Source organism: Harmonia axyridis, chromosome X (assembly GCF_914767665.1).
Source record: "Harmonia axyridis chromosome X, icHarAxyr1.1, whole genome shotgun sequence".
Classification (NCBI taxonomy): Eukaryota; Metazoa; Arthropoda; class Insecta; order Coleoptera; family Coccinellidae; genus Harmonia; species Harmonia axyridis.
In genome coordinates this window covers 26,275,230-26,296,840 of record NC_059508.1, presented here as the reverse complement: position 1 = coordinate 26,296,840, position 21,611 = coordinate 26,275,230, and the positions used below count along the sequence as shown (strand labels likewise).

At 35.3% G+C, this 21,611-nt stretch overlaps 5 protein-coding genes across 5 annotated transcripts; 1 reads left to right on the top strand and 4 right to left on the bottom strand.

Moving 5' to 3' along the window:
• Window positions 1-2,455: 2,455 nt before the first annotated feature.
• On the bottom strand, window positions 2,456-2,956 carry LOC123686250 (histone H2A). The gene has a single exon (XM_045626267.1). The coding sequence runs from the start codon at window positions 2,918-2,920 to the stop codon at window positions 2,546-2,548; it is 375 nt and encodes a 124-aa protein (XP_045482223.1). The 5' UTR covers window positions 2,921-2,956; the 3' UTR covers window positions 2,456-2,545.
• A 4,734-nt stretch (window positions 2,957-7,690) lies between these two features.
• LOC123685868 (histone H2B-like) lies at window positions 7,691-8,152 on the bottom strand. Its single transcript, XM_045625728.1, has one exon. It carries the CDS (start codon window positions 8,108-8,110, stop codon window positions 7,739-7,741), a length of 372 nt encoding a protein of 123 aa, XP_045481684.1. The 5' UTR covers window positions 8,111-8,152; the 3' UTR covers window positions 7,691-7,738.
• Window positions 8,153-9,380: 1,228 nt separating this feature from the next.
• LOC123686651 lies at window positions 9,381-21,611 on the bottom strand. The gene is made up of 4 exons (XM_045626865.1): window positions 21,198-21,611; window positions 19,203-19,538; window positions 16,519-16,711; window positions 9,381-10,226 (listed from the first exon to the last, which is right to left on the bottom strand). Exons 1-4 carry the CDS (start codon window positions 21,604-21,606, stop codon window positions 9,800-9,802), a joined length of 1,365 nt encoding a protein of 454 aa, XP_045482821.1. The 5' UTR covers window positions 21,607-21,611; the 3' UTR covers window positions 9,381-9,799.
• On the top strand, window positions 10,300-10,771 carry LOC123685802 (histone H4). Its single transcript, XM_045625689.1, has one exon. The coding sequence runs from the start codon at window positions 10,414-10,416 to the stop codon at window positions 10,723-10,725; it is 312 nt and encodes a 103-aa protein (XP_045481645.1). The 5' UTR covers window positions 10,300-10,413; the 3' UTR covers window positions 10,726-10,771.
• On the bottom strand, window positions 19,087-19,548 carry LOC123685801 (histone H2B-like). The gene has a single exon (XM_045625688.1). It carries the CDS (start codon window positions 19,504-19,506, stop codon window positions 19,135-19,137), a length of 372 nt encoding a protein of 123 aa, XP_045481644.1. The 5' UTR covers window positions 19,507-19,548; the 3' UTR covers window positions 19,087-19,134.

The window sequence follows — 21,611 nt, the reverse complement described above, 5'->3', positions numbered from 1 at the left end:
GGTATAAACTAATGATTTTAGATGGCCCCATAGGAAATAATCTAAGGGGTTTAAGTCCGGGGAACGAGCAGGCCATAAATGAGGTCCACCTCTTCCAATCCAAATTATTATTAATTATTGAACTATTATTAATTTTAAAAATATGAAAAATGTTGTTCGCCCTGTATCTTCGAAACAAAGAGGTTTTTCAAAAATCATCCAAGGACAAAACATGCTTAAAATAGTCCAAGGAACAACCCCCTGAATTTTTGCCGTATGTTTAGGAAACACCCTGTATATCCCGCACCAAGGGCCCTGTGGAGAGGCTATGTTTTCTAACCTGACGCCCATCAGGTAAGTTATAATGTTAACCACAATTTTAGACTTTAGTATCATTTTCATATGTTTCGCTGTCGCTTATACAGTCCACCATTTCTCCACTAATTTAATGAACAATCGGACTCGACTTACCTGTTGCAACCTCGTAGTATAGTTATTTTTTATTGAGTTTGATTTCATTATCTTTTACTTTTGTTTTATTTCATTTTCAAAAGATAAAAGCACCAATTAACATAGCCCCATTAGTTGACATAACTATTGAATAATACAAAATAAATAAATTGTAGCTCGAAAGTAACTCCGAAATCCATCGTAGCCACCGGTACGATAATTATCGAATTATACGATAATTTATTCGATTCGATAAATCGAAGTTTGAAGGTCTAGTTAACTAGAATAAGTCCTTTTCTACTGTTCATAGTGGGGGACTGTTTTACAAATTTGTTCATTTTTATTCGAAAATAGACCATTATTCAGAACAACCCATTTCGTAAATTTCTTACCTGATCTCCCACTGTATTATATTAAGTCTTTCGACCCGATTATCTCGTCGGTGGGTTGCGATCGACCCGGGTCTAATAGCTACCTAAGCCACTGTATATAGGGTAAATGCACTGGTTAGCCGACCGTCAGTGTCTCTCGACTCGACCATTCCGTGATTTGAGATAAAATAATAATAAAATATATCTTGTAGTGTAAAATATTTCCGCCGTACGTGTTTTCTCGACCATTGCTACCCTTTCAAGATAGTTTGCATAGTAGGGGTATAGGTCAAAGTTTTCGCGCTGAAATAGTATATTGTGCAACAAGTGGGGAAAGTCCAACTTTTCTCGCGAGTTCACACGAGCGAGAAAAGGACTTTCTCCACATGTTGCACACTGTACTTTTCCTACAACTGCACAAATTTCAATAATTCAAGTAATGGACTTGATTCAAATCAAAATGTATGTGCGAATTTATCGCGTTTCCATAGAAACGACTCAAAAGCCCAATTACATTGGTCTACCAAGCGAGGTGTGGGCAAAGTGCTGTGAGAAATAATATTTCCCACAGTATGAGCAATACATAGTTTTGAAATTGAGTAAGCTATGAAGAATACGCTACTTTTCATAGCAGTTGTGGGAAAATGTATATTATTCGGCAGTCGCGAACTGGTATTGGAAAATTTTTACCTTTTATTTCTCGACCAAAGTGGTCGACAACCAATATGTAATTTCAATAATTGTTTATTTCAACCGATATATTTCTGTTGGATCATGTTCGTTTTTTTTTTTTGAATATTAGTTTGCGACCACTGAATTAACGTTGAAACATACTTATTCTACCTTTCATTTATTCTCGGTCGAGAACCAATTTGATTGTATAGTATATACAAAGCCACTTGAACTAGTCCATAAAAACGCTCGGCCAGATGTCTCTTTGAAATGGAAACCGCGATCCGCTAAATACCGGGGGTTTATTCGAAAGTATTGTTAGGCAATAAATTCACTGGCCCCAAAGGAATTTCTGGAAACTTGGACAACCCTTGAACATATAATTGAAATATTCTGGTTCCTCCAAGTGACTTTGGATATACTATACTTAATTCTCGACCACTTGTGGTCGGTGTTTTATATACTCATTAGTTTCTGAAAAGATATTAAGAACAAAATAACCAAATAATATTATTTAATATGAGTTCCTATTTTGAAATACTTATAGAAAATGAAAACTTTTGCAGAATAATTTTTTTACGTTCCCAGTGTTTCTTACTCAATTACCTCATCTGAAATCCATCTGATTGATATAAATATAAAATTTTTAAGTGAAGACGAGAAGCGAGCGGCCACTATTATTAGTGGTCGAAAACAAACAAAAAAATGGTCGAGAACTCTGCGGCATGGTCGTGACCCGAATGTTATTCAGATTTTCTGTTTTCACATTTCGAAGGTTGAATGCGAAGAGAACGTTTAAAATTATATGACAAATTATTTAAAACTAGCCAAAGAATCGATGAACATCAACACCTTTAAAATTTGATTAGTTTATGTGTGAAAAAGTCGTACCCGAAATCGATGTTTTTGTTAATTTGGTCGAAAATCAGAGCATTTACCCTACTTACGAATGTCAGTAGGACCGTGAAATTGTCGCAATTTTATTATACCCAAAGTGATCAGATGATAAAAAAATCTTTTCAATGAGGAAATATTGTGGCCCTGAAAAGGGCCGTTTCACATACAGATTGTATTTATGATTTCTTTTCTGTCTTCTTTGGCAAGAGGACGGCTTGGATATTCGGTAAAACACCACCTTGAGCGATAGTTACTCCCGATAGCAATTTGTTCAACTCTTCGTCGTTTCTGATTGCCAGCTGAAGATGTCTGGGAATAATTCTGGTTTTCTTGTTGTCACGTGCTGCGTTACCGGCCAATTCCAAAACTTCGGCGGCTAGATATTCCATAACAGCGGCTAGATAGACGGGTGCTCCAGCTCCAACTCGTTCAGCATAATTTCCTTTGCGTAATAAACGATGAATACGACCAACTGGAAATTGTAATCCAGCTCGGTTGGAACGAGACTTTGCCTTACCCTTAACTTTTCCACCTTTACCGCGACCAGACATTATAATATAATAATATAATACGCGAATATGGGAGAGTAAAATGATCGTTGGGCTTTGATAATTCCTCGAAAATGTCCTCGTATACATATATATATACTCGCGGTTTCGACCAATCAGCGTAGTACGTTCCATACTCTGAATGAGGTAGGGCTTAGTATACTAATTTCATACATTGAATGCCATTGATTGCCATCCATAGAGTTTGAATTATTATTTGTTTTTTGTTTGTTTTTTTATTTGCATACAGTCCCAATATATTTGATAATTGGTTCCGCAAACAGCTAGAAATTAACAGGAAGAAAAATACAATCGCACAGTTGACTATGCAGGTTTAGTCATTTCATTTGAATCTTTCACCTTAATGAAACATTCGTCTGTAATATATAAATCATCTAGTGCTGCGATCACTATTCTGTAAATGACATCTATCATCTGCGTATAGAGCTAGCATATTCCTTGACCTTTTTGGGGCGTTGCATATGCAGATGTTGTTGATTTTGGGCTTAGAACTGAACCTTGAGGCACTCCTGCTTCCATTTGTCTGGTGGGGATATTACGTCGTCTATTTTGACATAAAAACTCTTCAGAATCCGAAAAGCTCGAGCGTTCTATCAGATACGGATCAAAATAATGATTTTGACTTATTTATTCGGTGTGATGTCATTTTGATGATGACATCAGCATATTGGATTCCCTTCACTTCTAGGTACTGTTGTTGCCTAGTGATACCGGCAGCTAGATAGGTCAGGAGAGGAGTTTTTTTTCATCTTTCGTAGAAGTAGATTGTGTGATATTAACTACGTCCTTTGGGGAGACCTCTGATTGCTTACGGGCTCTAGAGTTTCCGTTAATTGAAGAACACGTAATGATTGTAACAGCATGATATATGTAATCTTTTAGCGTTAGTTACTCTGAGAAATACAGAGTTGAAAATTACTACACAGCAGAAAGGATGCCCCAAGAATAGGATCGAAAGAACAGCTAATAGACATCCTAATTAGGAAAAAATCTGGGTAAATCTTTTTACGACATACATATTTAAATTTTGAGAATATACAAGATCCGACCCCAATTAAAATAAACTTCCTGGAGTATGCGACTGGAGAACTATGATATCATCTAACATTCTAAGGCAAACATAACCACTAAGCAGATCCCCAATTAATGGGGGCCATTTCTATCGAGACTCCTCCACCCCTACTCAACTCTATAAACAACTGAACGGCTACTGAAACGAAAAAAAAAGGTTTCAATATCAGAGGCAACAATCTACACAACAGTTGTAGAATCTATTTTAACTTATGGCTGTGAATGCTGGCAACTTCCAGAAAAAAAAAGACCATAGACAAATTAGAGATGGACATTTCGATAAGATCTGGTAGAGTTTCCAGATTGCAACATATCAGGAACGAAGAGATAAGAAGGGAAACTGGGCGGGATTTTACAACGGTAGAACGCATGGAAACTAAACAGTTACTGATATTATTTATATATATATATATATATATATATATATATATATATATATAAATCGAGGTGTATGTTTGGTTGTCTCGTCTTGAATCATGATTTTCTTTGTTGGTTGAAATATACTATATATATATATATATATATATATATATATATATATATATATATATATACAGGGTGAGTCTTTGACTTGTACATATATTTTAACCCAAGATTCCTGAGGTCAAAAGAAACACTTTTTTCCTTTACCATTTTTTCCGATTCGGCCCGGTTAAAAAGATACAGGCTGTTGAAAATCGTTAAAAAAATGTGATTATCGGCTATATCTCGGAAATGGTTGTATCGAAGGAAATGATTTTTGAAATATAGCTTTTTTTTGATGTGATACATCTTCTCCGAACACCAGATTCCATACACATTCTTCTGTTTCTATGTTATGAACATAACATACCATCAAAATACCAGAAATTCGAAGAAACCAACTCTTAATAGTAATTTGAACGTTCATTGAAGAATATTTGGCTAATTTGAAAAATAAAAGTATTCTTCATATTTTCTCGTACAAAGCGCCGTTTTCGAATAACTTGATCTTAAAAAAAAAAAATTATCTGTGAAATTCAAAAAATTGGGTACTTTGGCTGAATGCAACTCTGTTCTATTGTGGAAAAAAAACCACAGAAATGAATATTTACTATGAAGTCATGTCTCAGATTTAAGAATTGAAGTACTAGCCAACTTAGTTTGAAAATGAAGTTATTTGAATAAGCTCACCTCAACTCCTCGATTTGATTAAAAATCACTGAGCTTTGGCACAGCTCTGATAATAAGAAGATACTTCACTAAAATCAACATTCTTTTTGAAAAGTCCAGATTATTCATAAAACCCATGTTTAAAAAAGTTTTCACAAAATAGTCCCATTATAATGACAACAATCAATATCCCACTAAAGACTGCTGCTATCGAACAATACTGTATTCTTCTTCGGCTCATTCTAACTCACATCGAAACATACCACACACATCGAAACATACCACTAGGTACATACTAGACAAATTTTCATGTGATTGAGATTGAATACTTTTATTCTTTTGCTATTCCATAAATTCATCCTAAGAGCTTATGATTGACATACTTCCAAGAGGGCCATAATTGTTTTAATGTGAAAACAAATCAGGTGAGTTGAAAGAAACCAAATATTCTATTGCGGATAATTATATTGAATACTTCTCATTTATTTTCAATGCCAAAATCAAGATGAATTAAGTAGTAAAGTTGGCTATAATGTAGGTACACATTAACAACAAATTTGATTACAAGTGGAGTCTAACATTTTCCATTGATTACAGAGCCAGAATATTTTACATATTTCCATATTTTCATACTGATGGTTTCAAAAATATTGATGCATTTCAATATTTTTATGAGATAGTTGGAACAAATCAAATGCTTCATTTCATAACAAATATCTTATAACAATAACAGTGTAAACTGTAAATGAAAATTTTAGGTTAGAACATAGATTATTCGAACCGAACTGCTGTGTTTATATTTGGCATCACTCGAAATTTGAAATTCAAACTTAAAACCACAGATTACTATAGTCTGTGTTAGATCTTTCATAGATGAATATTATTTATTTGAGATTTTAAGGTTAATTCTTGCACGAAAAATAAACAACGATATCATATAAATGAAATATAATGAATGAATGGATATGAGTATCAGAACTAATATGGCTGGTAGCGAGCTCAATTCGTTATAATTATCGAAAATGAAATAGAAATCAAGAGAAGAATATTTAATCTTTAGCGTCAACGAAATTGGAATAACTCATTTATTTGATTATAAACACTACTTTGTTCAACAAATGGAATGTTAAACGTAAGTTTATGATGGTTTTTCTAATTTAGTAGCTTATTTCCAAGGTTCGAGAGGTATATCTTATGCTTGAGAAAACTTCAGTGTTCCGGTTTTCAGGGGTGAATTAGCTCATTTTGAAAATTTAAAATGGCTATATCTTTTTAACAGGGCCGAATCGGAAAAAATGGTAAATGAAAAAAGTGTTTCTTTTGACCTCAAGAACCTTCGGTTAAAATATATGTACAAGTCAAAGACTCACCCTGTATATATATATATATATATATATATATATATATATATATATATATATATATATATATATAGATATATGTCGGAAGGATAACGAGGGTAATTGTTCATAAAACAAATCATAAGGATAAGGACAGTCCCTCTCAGAGAACTGTCCTTATCCTTATGATTTGTTTTATGAACAATTACCCTCGTTATCCTTCCGACATGTTATTATTCCTGGATTCGGATGTCACGCAGTTAGTTATAGCTTTTCGCGTGGTGATGTCGGTTGTTGCCCGAAAACACATTGGGTCTTCCTGCTGAAACCACAAATGGATTGCTGGCTTCTGTTGTTGACTCTGTTTGTTTGTTGTTTCTTTCAAGTGTTGCACATCCTAACACTTGTTCACCGTACTGATGAGGGCCGAAAGCCCGAAACACGTGTCTACGGTTAGTATTTCTCTGAGAGGGACTGTCCTTATCCTTATATAGATATATATATATATATATATATATATATATAGATATATATATTGATATATATATATAGATATATATATATATATATATATATATATATATATATATTTTTAACAATCACTGTTTGCAACAGGTTTATATATATATATATATATATATATATATATATATATATATATATATATATATATATATATATATATATATACATATATATATATATATATATATATATATATATATATATATATATATATATATATATATATATATATATATATATATCTACTCACACCACGAATGGGCTGGTTGAGATGCATCTAACTGGGAACACAGCCAAACTTGGACTTCACGAAGATCTAATAGAGAAGGCGCAAAAGGAGATGATCTTGTGGACCACGAGAATTGTGAGAAGTTTCCTCAGAAGCAATTGAGTGTTGCCTTGTTCTGAGAGGAACCGGCAACCTCTAAGCCTTACCCTGCAACGGTATAAATATATATTTATATATATATATAGTAACAATTGAAAAGCAGGTAAATAACATTGAACCGAATATATATACATATATATATATATATATGATATTGGTGTGCAAAATTATCAGACATGGTATAGGAAGTTGACGAACATATTCGAATTATATTAGTATGGATTATTTCAAATTGATAAATCTACATGTCGTTAACGGTGAAATTAGATATCAGACTATAATTATAAGTTTTAAAAATTTGTGGTTCTGAAAAGAACCGTTTGATATGCAACAACAATTCCTGCTTTATTTGGAACTGGTGTATTTTGTTACTGCTTTAGTTCCTTCGCTGACGGCGTGTTTTGCCAACTCACCGGGCAAGAGAAGGCGCACTGCTGTTTGAATTTCCCTGCTGGTTATTGTCGAACGTTTGTTGTAGTGAGCAAGTCTACTCGCCTCGGCGGCGATGCGTTCGAAAATATCATTAACGAAACTGTTCATGATGCTCATAGCCTTGCTTGAAATACCCGTATCCGGATGGACTTGTTTCAATACTTTATAAATGTAGATAGCGTAACTTTCCTTCCTCTTGCGTTTCTTCTTCTTGTCGCTTTTAGAAATGTTTTTTTGGGCCTTGCCAGCTTTCTTGGCAGCTTTTCCGCTAGTTTTAGGAGGCATCTTCAATCGATCAATCTGACGATAAGTGAAAACTAAAAAATTACCTTCTCAGTGTAAACTTTTTATTTGAGATCGTACCACCTAAATTGACTCCACCTATTTAAGTTCGGGTATATACCCGAACCTACAAACTTCAAAAGAAAATAGAAGTTGGTCCCGGGTCATCTCCGACAAAACCATTTAGGAACCATAGCACTGCCTTTCACAACACTGCTGACGCATCACCTGAATAATCAACTGATGGACATTTCATCAAACCCGAAGAATTAAAGCTTAGCACAGAGTTCGATGGACTCTAGCAATGGCGAGTGTCTGCAAAAACTACCGCCATCTCATCGTCTATGGTATTCCAAACATGTCGCAAGCTAGATTGTTGTACATTAACCCTTACTGGTGATGGGATGTTATTTACAACTTGTATGCTCATTATCCTCTTCAAAATGTTATGAAACAGTCGGTGGAATGCTGATTAGAGAAGAGCGATATTTCACGAACTGTGATTTAATCACTGAGATCAGAATGTCACAGGTAGTCACGGTTCCGAAAAACGAATACAGAGCGTGACGGGATCACAGTTTGAACATTTCACAGATCTTTTCAGGGCATATCATCGTCCGTTGCAATCGTAAATTATGAAGGCAGCCTGATGTTTTTATTGCTTCGGAACCTTTTTCGACTAACATAATTGCATATTTTTATGACAATCCCAGCATCGTAGGCAACTTCGCATGCTGTAGGAAGTATTTTTGTAGAACTAGTTGAACAATAAATACTTGCTGCAAACTAATAACTACTGCATTACTGCATAATTGGTGGTGGCAATAAAATTCTATTTTATGCTTATCTTTGATAAACAACCCCAAAGAAATTCTTTCTATATTGAAGTTGTCGACCGAAGCAATAAATGGTACTCTGTATTATAAAAAATAAACGAAAACACGTCAGCGACATAATAATAATAGGCGAAAGAATAATAACAGGCGAAAGACCAGCAATCTTTGGGCTTTCTTCACAAAAGTTGATGTAAATTATGCTACTTGTAATTTATGCAAGTTGAAATTATCTTTCAAAATCACCTCTTCAAATTTGAGGAAACATTTGAAAAATCGATATCCTTCTGTTACGTTCCTAACTAAATCTGAAATAAGGAAAAGAGTTGAATATGTAAGAAAAATGGATGTTTTCATAACAATTTTGCTTTGAATGAGTGACCAATTCGAGTTGCAAAGATAAACGAACTAAGGTTTGGGTGATTCATACAAATATTATTAACAAGCAACCTAAACAGTGATCACGTCACGCTTTAATTTCACTGATATCATAAAGTAACGTTCACGTTTCACAACGTGATCTAGAAATCACGGTATCGCTTCTCTCTAATGCTGGTCATCAGAATCTTTTGCAGTTGAATGATCGAATTGGAAATAAGACGGCATAATTTGCTTCCAGCTTAAAATAAGCTATTGCGCCAAGATATAGAGGATATCAAAAGACTGATGGAAAATCCATAATCAAAATTGAAATTCGTAACGCATTTTGTTGGAAGAAATTAAGTAAGGTTATATTGCACTATTGATATCGGATCTTTAATTTGGGATACCTTATAAGAAATCAATCAATTGTATAAATGTAAAAAAAAAAAGTTGTGGTTCTGAAAAGAACCGATTTTAAACTTTGTGAAAAAGATGCTTAAGCACGTTCGCCACGGATACGTCGAGCAAGTTGAATGTCCTTCGGCATAATGGTTACTCTCTTGGCGTGAATGGCACATAAATTTGTATCTTCGAATAGACCGACCAGATAAGCTTCGCTAGCTTCTTGAAGGGCCATCACGGCGGAGCTCTGGAAACGGAGATCGGTCTTGAAGTCTTGGGCAATTTCGCGCACTAACCTTTGGAAAGGAAGTTTGCGAATCAACAGCTCGGTACTTTTCTGATAACGACGGATCTCACGAAGAGCTACGGTACCTGGACGGTAACGATGAGGTTTTTTTACGCCACCAGTAGCGGGTGCACTTTTACGTGCCGCTTTTGTGGCAAGTTGCTTACGCGGTGCCTTTCCGCCAGTGGATTTTCTTGCGTTGCTTCGTACGGGCCATCTCGAGTATGGGTATAAACTAGTTGAGGGAAATCTTAGATTCATCTATTTATAGCGGAATAGGTAGGCGGTTCCACTGCACATTCTCGCAATATCATTGGTTGGTCGTGTAGATCTAGTGGTGGGGAAAACTGTGATGGTATAAAAGCCGTATTTTCCGCTAAAACCTTTAGTTAATTCTTGTTATTGTAGTCGTTAACTGAAAAATGACTGGCAGAGGCAAAGGTGGTAAGGGTTTGGGAAAGGGTGGCGCTAAGCGTCACAGGAAAGTTCTACGAGACAATATCCAAGGAATCACGAAGCCCGCTATCAGAAGATTGGCCCGCCGCGGTGGGGTGAAACGTATCTCTGGTTTGATTTACGAAGAAACTAGAGGTGTACTTAAGGTATTCCTAGAAAACGTTATTAGAGACGCTGTAACTTACACCGAACACGCAAAAAGGAAGACTGTAACAGCAATGGACGTCGTATATGCTTTGAAACGCCAAGGTCGTACGTTGTACGGTTTCGGAGGTTAAATTTCACCATCGAAATATTGCTATCGGTCCTTTTCAGGACCACAAAGTTAACTTTTTCTCGTTTTTTCCATTACACAAATATCATACAATCCGAAAGCAAACAAAATTCCCACAAAGCCTAAGCCTGTCCGTGAGATGGGCAACCAAATTACTATGACGAGATAATTCTTTTGGAATTCAGCGTTAAGGGTAAACAGCTAACATTTTCATTCACCTAACTATAAATATTATTTATTAATTTTTTTTTTACTTGGAATTGCTGTGAACATACGATCGCAAAATGTAAAAATATTCCGAGGACAAACAAAAGTGTTATCTATTCAAGTTTATAAGCATTTGGTTAGTAGTGCACTAGGAGTAACATTTCTCATCCAAATTTTATTGCCACCTTATTTTATCAATTTGAACAAATTAAGAAATGGGCTTATATAAATTATTCCATAAAATATTTTCACAGAATCGATGACGGTAGGCGGCGATAAGATATATAATTATTTCTTCTGCGCGTTCCGTTCATCAACTTTACATCGACAACAGAATGGTAAAGAGTCGAAACAATTTCGTACCTCGGCATGGGATCATTCGAGGGAAATCCGCTGTAGGATTGAAAAGGCAAGAGCAGCTTCCATTAAAATGAAAAAACTTTTCACGATTCAGGACCTGAACAAGAAGACCAAAATACGACTTCTGAAGTGCTATGTCTTTCCTGTGCTTCTGTATGGGTGGAGTCATGGACGCTTACTGAAGCTTCGTGTAAGAGGCTTGAAGTATTCGAGATGTGGCTCTACAGAAGAATACTCCGAATCAATTGGACAGAGCACATGACCAATGAGAGGGTTCTAATATTAGTCAACAAGAAAACTGAAATTGTTGACACCGTGAAGAGGAGGAAACTGGAGTACTTGGGCCACATCATGCGGAATGAACAAAGATACAGCCTTCTCCAGCTTATACAGCAGGGCATGGTTGGGGGAAGGAGAGGTCCCGGCAGGAGGAGAATTTCGTGGCTCAGAAATTTGAGGGTCTGGTTCTGGGAAACAACAATTGGACTGTTTCGTGCAACAGTGAATAAGGTCACAATAGCCAGAATGGTCTCCAATATCCGATAACGGATTGGCACTATCAAGAAGAAGAAGTTCCGTTCATCCCACCCGTTTGAGTTGATAATTCTCGCTAAGTTAATCCCCTCCGCGTATAACGAGATCACACATTTTCTAATCGAGAAGCCAATTTTCTCATTCCTATCCCGTATTGCACAATATTTCACACACGGTACAATCCATATTATATTTACAAAGAAAAAACATATATATCAACCGTTGAACTTATCTCTCATAAGGGTGTCAAATATGAACCGATGGGTTCATATATATATATATATATATATATATATATAGAATGTTTATTTTTTCTCTTTATTGTAACTGATAATTTTTGTTGATATCTTGTAGAAGCCCTGAGGATGGATTGAATAAAATCCGAAAGCTCGGCAAAGAAAACAGAGTATTTTTTTGGTGTTCACACCGATTCCCTGAGAAATCATTCTGTATAAATCACGACCATTATTGCGTCTAAGTTATATATATATATATATATATATATATATATATATATATAACCATACCATAACCATAACCATACCAGCGGATGATAATGCTGACAAAGCGCATACTGAAAAAATTGTCAAATATCATGACCTCGCTTTTGAGCTGAAGGAAATAAACCATCTTACCTCAACAACAATTCTTCCTCTCATCATCACCACCAATGGACTTGTTGAAAAGCATCTGGCGGAAAACACGGAAAGGCTGGGACTTGACGAAAAACTGATTGAAAAAGCACAGAAGGAGGTCATCTTATGGACCACCCGAATAGTCCGAAGTTTCCTGACCACCAGCTGATAAATGTCTTGATCCGACCGATCCGGCATTATCGACAGCCAAACCCTATTAGGTTGATTAAAAAAAAAAAAAAAAAAAAAAAAAAAAAATATATATATATATATTTATATATATATATATATATATATATCAACAATTTTTAATTCCCAATATACAACAATAGTTATAAGTATGATAAGGGGTGTAGGAAAATTGATAAGTGTTATAATTTCATTCTTCTTTATTTCATTTAGTCGACGTTTCGATCCCGATGGGGACCATCTTCAGGACTACAATAGCAATAGAAAACAGTCAAAAACGTGGCAACCACAAAACATGTAAAAATAGTATATGTCCCACACCTATGTGGGACAGACATCTCAATGGTTAAAGAGTCGATTAACGTTACATAAGAGTGATATCCGGACAATGAACCCACGATGTGCTTTAGCTGTACACTCAATGAAAAAGGATCATAAAATTGATTTTGAAAATACAGAAGTATTATGTACGGAAGGTAAATATAATAAAAGACTGATACAAGAAATGATCAACATAAGAAATCAAGAAAATCCAATAAATAAAAAAACTGACGTACAAAGATTAAGCAATGTTTACACGTTCCTGTTAACATATCCAAACCGGGAACGATTCTATGATGGACCACTAGACGAATAAAAATAAGAAGAAAAAGTAAACCAAAGTTGACGCGATGCGATTCTGTGATATGTACCAAAGAAAATAATTAAGTTAGGTTAGACACACTGTTTATACTTCACATCCAATTGACAAAGAAAGATTAATCCAACTGATAGAGTATTTGAGACTAATTTACTTAAAAATTTGCGTTAATTGATGAATTTTAACTTATTAAGGAGACAACCTCAAATTCTGTGACTGTTTTTAAAGATTTGGGATAGTTCTTTTTGTATATGTAATTTTAATTTTAATTGTTAAAATTGTAGTAACCCTGAGGAAGGAACCAACCAGTTCCGAAAGCTTGGTATGAATAAAGAGTAAAACTGAAATCCTTCTTATCAGTCGAATTCCCTTAATAGATTCACGATATATATATATATATATATATATATATATATATATATATATATATATATATATATATATATATATATATTTATCTCAAGGAGCTGAATCTGCCTAAGAACACGATCACATGGATGCAGAAGGCTGTGATTTTGGGAACCGTGAATATCTTACGGAAGGTCGTTTACCCCCATTGATCAAAAAGAGGGTTATCCTTGATGCCTTGGCGTCCGGATAACTCTACCAAACCCACTAATGAGTGTTCAGATGTTCATTTCTGTTCTATATTGTTAACAAGTGTCGGGGACGTGGCACATCTTTGTATTAATGCTTTTTGAACAATATTCCTTATTCTTCATATAGGGATCTTGTTTTCGCTGTATATTTCATTACTCCGATCAACAATAACATTGCATAAACCTGCAAATATTCTTCATTGCTCACCTCTTTCTTTCTTCTTTTCTTCAATAACAGATTTATGGAAAATTACATTACGGCACTATTATGACCGTTAATAACAATAAAAATTAAATCTGCCAGTATGTACTCATCATCATAAACATTTCAGGCTCTCTTCATCGTTCAGCTTAATGACGAGTTGATGGAAATTTATACTTTCGATTCTATGACCATTCAATCTGCCAGTGAGTTATCAGACTCATCATCAAGACATTCCATATCCATTATAATATATTTATAATACAATATTATTATAATATAATAATAATAATGAGTGGCGTGTGAAGCAACTTTACCTAGACATTCTTCCAGTGCCCATTGGACTGTCAATATTATACTTGAGATTTATACTCTCCCGTGTTACTTAAGTTTCACATGTTTGAAGTGCAGAATTAACAATTTACTATTTCACTTGAATTATTAAAAGTAGTTTACTTACTGAATTATTTGATATCTTAATTAAATGAGGTAATATAGTTTTGTTTGCACGATATCGCTGGTTCCCATTTATATCATTCGCTGATTCCTGCTTCCAGTATGGAATTACAAATTGTTTTTTTTTATGGAGATTTTATATTATCCTTTTTTTTTTCAAACTATTAATTTGTATGATTCGTTCTTCAGGTAATTCATCCGTTAGTGCGTGTCTAACATTAATCGAGTTTTCATATTAGATTGACTACTTTTTCCGAACGCGCTTTTGTATTACGGCATTATTTAGCGGAAAAGCTTTTCTATGAATTTATGAACAATCAGCTACATTTCCAGCCTGCTCCAAAATACGATTATTATCCTTTCCTGTCTGTTATTTCTCACGAGTTGATTTAAAATTGTCTTCATTGAACAGTTAGAAGATTCATCCACACTAGATCACCCTACCGACTCGCCACTTTCAGAACTATAATAACCCTAATTGTAGGAAAGTTATCGATTATATCAAGTATGCTTTGAATTAACGAAAATTCGAACAATTTACGTTCCCTGAAATACAATTGATTATATTTCCTATTAATCAAATTACATGGAGAAAACTGAGGCCAATACTCCGGCTCGAAGGACCACCTTTGTTAACGATAGCGTTTTATACCGGAATTCACATTCCTTCTTTCGAATGTCGTGTATTATCGATTATGGGAAATTTTCCGGGAATATTTCTAGACGAGATGGTGCAGAAATTTTCTATTTTTGATTTTTCCATTCGGAAATTTCAAGGATTGAGCAATTGAGCATTTTGCTCGAAATAATCCTCATATTCATACATTTCTAGCCAAAGTTCCGTCGACTTCAGTTTTAATGCATTAATTTTCAGTATTTTTCCTGCAGAAAGTGTATCTAACGTTTTTGAAATATATACAGTGTAACGATTTCATCAATTATCACGATAATGTCTTCTGCCGATACAGAGGTGCAACAAAGCGGTGCGTCCGTTCCAATCGGTGCGAAAACTGCGAAGAAATCCGAGAAAAAGACTGCGACCGCGAAACAGGCCAAACCCAACCATCCTCCGACTTCAGAGATGGTTAATAACGCCATCAAAGATTTGAAAGAAAGAAGTGGATCGTCATTGCAGGCCATCAAGAAATTTATAGCTTCCAACTATAAAGTAGATTCGGAAAAATTGGCTCCTTTCATTAAGAAATACCTCAAATCAGCTGTGCAATCTGGATCTTTAGTTCAGACAAAAGGAAAAGGCGCATCTGGTTCGTTCAAATTGGCAGCTGGTGGTTCGACATCGGGATCCCAGAAGAAAGTGATTAAAAAAGCCACCTCCAAGTCCAAAGATGATCTTAAAAAATCCACTTCGGCATCAGCTGTGGTGACCGACAAGAAGAAAAAGAAGTCTACTGTTGCCAAAAAACAAGCCGCTGTAACGAAAACGAAGAAAGCAGTTGCAACAACCGAGAAGAAGAGCCCCAAAGCCGCCAAGTCCCCTTCTAAAGCTAAGAAGATTGCGAAATCGCCAACTAAGAAACCGAAAGCTCCAAAACCCAAATCAGTCAAGTCTGTGGCAACTCCGAAAAAAGCAGCACCTTTGAAGAAGAAGAAGTGAATAAATATATAAAAATTACTGTTGTGATGAGAATGGTTCGTCTAACTAATCGGTCCTTCTCAGGACCTTCAAAAATTATCGATCAAATTTGAAATATTCATCTTGTTCTCCAATTTTTCTGATTCCCCATTTCTCTGTCCACCTTGAAACCGAAAGTCCTTACCGTATTGATTGTTGTCCTTCAATTTATTTTAGAATGAGACTACAAAAATTTTTTTTACAAATTTTGCCTTGAAAATGTTCTTCATTTCATTTCAGGGATCTTAGGGCTTGATGTGCTCTGAGGTAGATGAAAGACTCTGGCATTCTTGTATCGTCAGGTTCTGCGTGCCGACCAGATCTGTCCCCTATTGATTGTACTTGACTTCTCTCTTCGCCTGAACCACGGCACATTCATCTTTCCCCGGCTTCATTCCGATAGCCTCAAAGAACGCTACCACATTTCCCAATTGCTCGTCATTAGCGGAGTAGAGCTTGAGGTCGTCGATGTATCTAACTGGCTTCTCAGTAGGTTTAGCGCCAAACAAAACCAGAAGAGACTCTGCGTGTCCCCCTGAAAAATATCTATCCTGATTTTGATTTCGACAGTTTTAACATAGATCTTGTTCTTATCCAAAAACATGTGGACAAGAGGTGGCGGGTCAGGTTTTTTTACCTTTAAAACAAAGTCAGTACTTGCAATCAATCATTACCGAATACATATAGGTACTTCAAATAAATATATAATTCAAGCGGAATATCGAAAAAATGCCAATATTCACGTAACAATAAATCGGACAAATGCAGGTACCGAATGAATAATATAAGGCTGCTAATTTCACACATACTTTCTGAAGGACTAATTGATACGTAAGTATCTATCACTTTGCAATCACAAATAAACGTTTCAGAAACTATAATTGATCATTTCAAAGAGCGATTAATATTTGTTATTCATATTTAATACCTATATATGTGTGCTCGTTAAATCGCTCTTTGAAATGATCAATTATAGTTTCTGAAAGGTTCTGTGTTTGCAAAATGAAAGGTACCTACGTGTTCATTAGTCCTTTAGGATGTCTGTGTAAAATTAGAAGGTTTTTTCTTATTCCTGCATTTCAAACAGCTGAAAATAGAAAACATGAAATTCGAGCGATTCTTGGGTGTTATTGGTGGTAATAACCTATTGATGGCGGAGCTTATCAGAGAGAAGCACTCTAGCTCAACGATAGAGTCAAGGAGGCTCTCAGAAAGGTCCGGAATGATAGTTGGGAAGAGAAACTACTTTCTCTTTCCACAGAAGACAACAGTGTTTGGCGGATGGCCAAAGCATTGCACTGAGATAGGAAACCAACCCCGCCGATTCACGGTTTACGAGGAATGGTATACAGTCCAGAAGAAAAGTCTGAAGCTTTCGCAGATAATTATCGAAAATGAAATAGAAATCAAGAGAAGAATATTTAATCTTTAGCGTCAACGAAATTGGAATAACTCATTTATTTGATTATAAACACTACTTTGTTCAACAAATGGAATGTTAAACGTAAGTTTATGATGGTTTTTCTAATTTAGTAGCTTATTTCCAAGGTTCGAGAGGTATATCTTATGCTTGAGAAAACTTCAGTGTTCCGGTTTTCAGGGGTGAATTAGCTCATTTTGAAAATTTAAAATGGCTATATCTTTTTAACAGGGCCGAATCGGAAAAAATGGTAAATGAAAAAAGTGTTTCTTTTGACCTCAAGAACCTTCGGTTAAAATATATGTACAAGACAAAGACACACCCTGTATATATATATATATATATATATATATATATATATATATATATATATATATATATATATATATAGATATATGTCGGAAGGATAACGAGGGTAATTGTTCATAAAACAAATCATAAGGATAAGGACAGTCCCTCTCAGAGAACTGTCCTTATCCTTATGATTTGTTTTATGAACAATTACCCTCGTTATCCTTCCGACATGTTATTATTCCTGGATTCGGATGTCACGCAGTTAGTTATAGCTTTTCGCGTGGTGATGTCGGTTGTTGCCCGAAAACACATTGGGTCTTCCTGCTGAAACCACAAATGGATTGCTGGCTTCTGTTGTTGACTCTGTTTGTTTGTTGTTTCTTTCAAGTGTTGCACATCCTAACACTTGTTCACCGTACTGATGAGGGCCGAAAGCCCGAAACACGTGTCTACGGTTAGTATTTCTCTGAGAGGGACTGTCCTTATCCTTATATAGATATATATATATATATATATATATATATAGATATATATATTGATATATATATATAGATATATATATATATATATATATATATATATATATATATATTTTTAACAATCACTGTTTGCAACAGGTTTATATATATATATATATATATATATATATATATATATATATGTATATATATATATATATATATATATATATATATATATATATATATATATATATATATATATATATATATATATATATATATATATATATATCTACTCACACCACGAATGGGCTGGTTGAGATGCATCTAACTGGGAACACAGCCAAACTTGGACTTCACGAAGATCTAATAGAGAAGGCGCAAAAGGAGATGATCTTGTGGACCACGAGAATTGTGAGAAGTTTCCTCAGAAGCAATTGAGTGTTGCCTTGTTCTGAGAGGAACCGGCAACCTCTAAGCCTTACCCTGCAACGGTATAAATATATATTTATATATATATATAGTAACAATTGAAAAGCAGGTAAATAACATTGAACCGAATATATATACATATATATATATATATATGATATTGGTGTGCAAAATTATCAGACATGGTATAGGAAGTTGACGAACATATTCGAATTATATTAGTATGGATTATTTCAAATTGATAAATCTACATGTCGTTAACGGTGAAATTAGATATCAGACTATAATTATAAGTTTTAAAAATTTGTGGTTCTGAAAAGAACCGTTTGATATGCAACAACAATTCCTGCTTTATTTGGAACTGGTGTATTTTGTTACTGCTTTAGTTCCTTCGCTGACGGCGTGTTTTGCCAACTCACCGGGCAAGAGAAGGCGCACTGCTGTTTGAATTTCCCTGCTGGTTATTGTCGAACGTTTGTTGTAGTGAGCAAGTCTACTCGCCTCGGCGGCGATGCGTTCGAAAATATCATTAACGAAACTGTTCATGATGCTCATAGCCTTGCTTGAAATACCCGTATCCGGATGGACTTGTTTCAATACTTTATAAATGTAGATAGCGTAACTTTCCTTCCTCTTGCGTTTCTTCTTCTTGTCGCTTTTAGAAATGTTTTTTTGGGCCTTGCCAGCTTTCTTGGCAGCTTTTCCGCTAGTTTTAGGAGGCATCTTCAATCGATCAATCTGACGATAAGTGAAAACTAAAAAATTACCTTCTCAGTGTAAACTTTTTATTTGAGATCGTACCACCTAAATTGACTCCACCTATTTAAGTTCGGGTATATACCCGAACCTACAAACTTCAAAAGAAAATAGAAGTTGGTCCCGGGTCATCTCCGACAAAACCATTTAGGAACCATAGCACTGCCTTTCACAACACTGCTGACGCATCACCTGAATAATCAACTGATGGACATTTCATCAAACCCGAAGAATTAAAGCTTAGCACAGAGTTCGATGGACTCTAGCAATGGCGAGTGTCTGCAAAAACTACCGCCATCTCATCGTCTATGGTATTCCAAACATGTCGCAAGCTAGATTGTTGTACATTAACCCTTACTGGTGATGGGATGTTATTTACAACTTGTATGCTCATTATCCTCTTCAAAATGTTATGAAACAGTCGGTGGAATGCTGATTAGAGAAGAGCGATATTTCACGAACTGTGATTTAATCACTGAGATCAGAATGTCACAGGTAGTCACGGTTCCGAAAAACGAATACAGAGCGTGACGGGATCACAGTTTGAACATTTCACAGATCTTTTCAGGGCATATCATCGTCCGTTGCAATCGTAAATTATGAAGGCAGCCTGATGTTTTTATTGCTTCGGAACCTTTTTCGACTAACATAATTGCATATTTTTATGACAATCCCAGCATCGTAGGCAACTTCGCATGCTGTAGGAAGTATTTTTGTAGAACTAGTTGAACAATAAATACTTGCTGCAAACTAATAACTACTGCATTACTGCATAATTGGTGGTGGCAATAAAATTCTATTTTATGCTTATCTTTGATAAACAACCCCAAAGAAATTCTTTCTATATTGAAGTTGTCGACCGAAGCAATAAATGGTACTCTGTATTATAAAAAATAAACGAAAACACGTCAGCGACATAATAATAATAGGCGAAAGAATAATAACAGGCGAAAGACCAGCAATCTTTGGGCTTTCTTCACAAAAGTTGATGTAAATTATGCTACTTGTAATTTATGCAAGTTGAAATTATCTTTCAAAATCACCTCTTCAAATTTGAGGAAACATTTGAAAAATCGATATCCTTCTGTTACGTTCCTAACTAAATCTGAAATAAGGAAAAGAGTTGAATATGTAAGAAAAATGGATGTTTTCATAACAATTTTGCTTTGAATGAGTGACCAATTCGAGTTGCAAAGATAAACGAACTAAGGTTTGGGTGATTCATACAAATATTATTAACAAGCAACCTAAACAGTGATCACGTCACGCTTTAATTTCACTGATATCATAAAGTAACGTTCACGTTTCACAACGTGATCTAGAAATCACGGTATCGCTTCTCTCTAATGCTGGTCATCAGAATCTTTTGCAGTTGAATGATCGAATTGGAAATAAGACGGCATAATTTGCTTCCAGCTTAAAATAAGCTATTGCGCCAAGATATAGAGGATATCAAAAGACTGATGGAAAATCCATAATCAAAATTGAAATTCGTAACGCATTTTGTTGGAAGAAATTAAGTAAGGTTATATTGCACTATTGATATCGGATCTTTAATTTGGGATACCTTATAAGAAATCAATCAATTGTATAAATGTAAAAAAAAAAAGTTGTGGTTCTGAAAAGAACCGATTTTAAACTTTGTGAAAAAGATGCTTAAGCACGTTCGCCACGGATACGTCGAGCAAGTTGAATGTCCTTCGGCATAATGGTTACTCTCTTGGCGTGAATGGCACATAAATTTGTATCTTCGAATAGACCGACCAGATAAGCTTCGCTAGCTTCTTGAAGGGCCATCACGGCGGAGCTCTGGAAACGGAGATCGGTCTTGAAGTCTTGGGCAATTTCGCGCACTAACCTTTGGAAAGGAAGTTTGCGAATCAACAGCTCGGTACTTTTCTGATAACGACGGATCTCACGAAGAGCTACGGTACCTGGACGGTAACGATGAGGTTTTTTTACGCCACCAGTAGCGGGTGCACTTTTACGTGCCGCTTTTGTGGCAAGTTGCTTACGCGGTGCCTTTCCGCCAGTGGATTTTCTTGCGGTTTGCTTCGTACGGGCCATCTCGA

Excerpts from the sequence above, each read along its gene's own strand:
- LOC123686250 (XM_045626267.1), bottom strand. The coding sequence starts at position 2,920 with ATGTCTGGTCGCGGTAAAGGTGGAAAAGTTAAGGGTAAGGCAAAGTCT.
- LOC123685868 (XM_045625728.1), bottom strand. The coding sequence starts at position 8,110 with ATGCCTCCTAAAACTAGCGGAAAAGCTGCCAAGAAAGCTGGCAAGGCC.
- LOC123685802 (XM_045625689.1), top strand. The coding sequence starts at position 10,414 with ATGACTGGCAGAGGCAAAGGTGGTAAGGGTTTGGGAAAGGGTGGCGCT.
- LOC123685801 (XM_045625688.1), bottom strand. The coding sequence starts at position 19,506 with ATGCCTCCTAAAACTAGCGGAAAAGCTGCCAAGAAAGCTGGCAAGGCC.
- LOC123686651 (XM_045626865.1), bottom strand. The coding sequence starts at position 21,606 with ATGGCCCGTACGAAGCAAACCGCAAGAAAATCCACTGGCGGAAAGGCA. Across the intron at positions 19,539-21,197 it reads TATCCGTGGCGAACGTGCTT|TTTTCACTTATCGTCAGATT; the intron begins AAGCATCTTTTT and ends GTAATTTTTTAG. Across the intron at positions 16,712-19,202 it reads AGTGCGCCTTCTCTTGCCCG|GGGGACACGCAGAGTCTCTT; the intron begins GTGAGTTGGCAA and ends GATATTTTTCAG.